Below are 899 nucleotides of genomic sequence, written 5' to 3' on the forward strand. Positions count from 1 at the left end.
GAATTTTGGAACTTCTGAATTTTTCTCATCTTCCTTTTTTCCATATTCCTCCGTTCTTCCCAATTTTCCGTTTTTTCGCAATATTTCGGTTTTTCTCCATTTTCCATTTTTTCTCAACTTTTCTCAATTTTCGTGGTAATTGAAATTTTTCTTATTTTTTAAATAATTTTGATAATTCGGATTCAATTTTTTTTCAATGTTTTAAAGACAAAACAGAACAATTTTATGTGGCAACAATTCATAGTTGAACAACACAACAGCAACAACAAAGAATGCAAAAACAAAAAAAAAAGGATTAGACAATTAAGAATGACCTTAAGATGAGAAAAAAAATTGAAGCCAATTGGGGTTTATTTGAAGGAAGCTTGGTAGCGGGAAGGAGGACCTGAGTTTCTCTTTGACTTCTTTCTAGGCGGTGATGGACAGTCTTCTGGTGTTGTTTCGGTGTCTCTGTAATATATTAATGAGCTGATTGAACATTTAAATGAGTCGCTCACTTTGTCTCACTGTCGTCTGAATCTTCCGAAAGTCGATGCATGTATCCAATCGGAAACTTTTCTTTGAGAGACATTGGTTTCACATGTTGTCCTGTGGAAACATCGGTCACTTCTTCAGAATCGCTTTCAGGCTTTCTCGAGCCCTTTTCTCCAAGAACATCACGAAGATCGATCTGTGAACTATGATCATTCGAGACACGATTTGATGGCTTCGGCACTGGATTGACATTCTGATATCCGAAAATATCATTCTCCTCATCAGAATCGCTGTCATACTTTCTTGGATCATCAGAAAGATCCATGCAAGAATCATGAGAGTTCAAGTGATCCACAGAAGGGTCAAGGACTAGATTGACATGTTCATCATTGGAATTACAATTAATTTCATCCTCGACGATATCT

The 899-nt window shown here is 36.2% G+C and overlaps 1 protein-coding gene across 1 annotated transcript in view; it reads right to left on the reverse strand.

Annotated features, from left to right (window-relative positions):
• Positions 1 to 350: 350 nt before the first annotated feature.
• The window catches only part of CBG24202, a gene marked incomplete at both ends in the record, with an annotated part of 3,163 nt that continues 2,614 nt past the window's right edge, over positions 351 to 899 (reverse strand). Inside the window, 2 exons of the mRNA XM_045241036.1 lie at positions 351 to 450; positions 498 to 897. Of these exons, the coding sequence (XP_045091273.1) occupies positions 351 to 450; positions 498 to 897 (500 nt within the window). The remainder of the gene's footprint in view (positions 451 to 497; positions 898 to 899) is intronic.

This window comes from Caenorhabditis briggsae (assembly GCF_000004555.2).
Source record: "Caenorhabditis briggsae AF16 supercontig from assembly CB4, cb25.NA_111, whole genome shotgun sequence".
NCBI lineage: Eukaryota > Metazoa > Nematoda > Chromadorea > Rhabditida > Rhabditidae > Caenorhabditis > Caenorhabditis briggsae.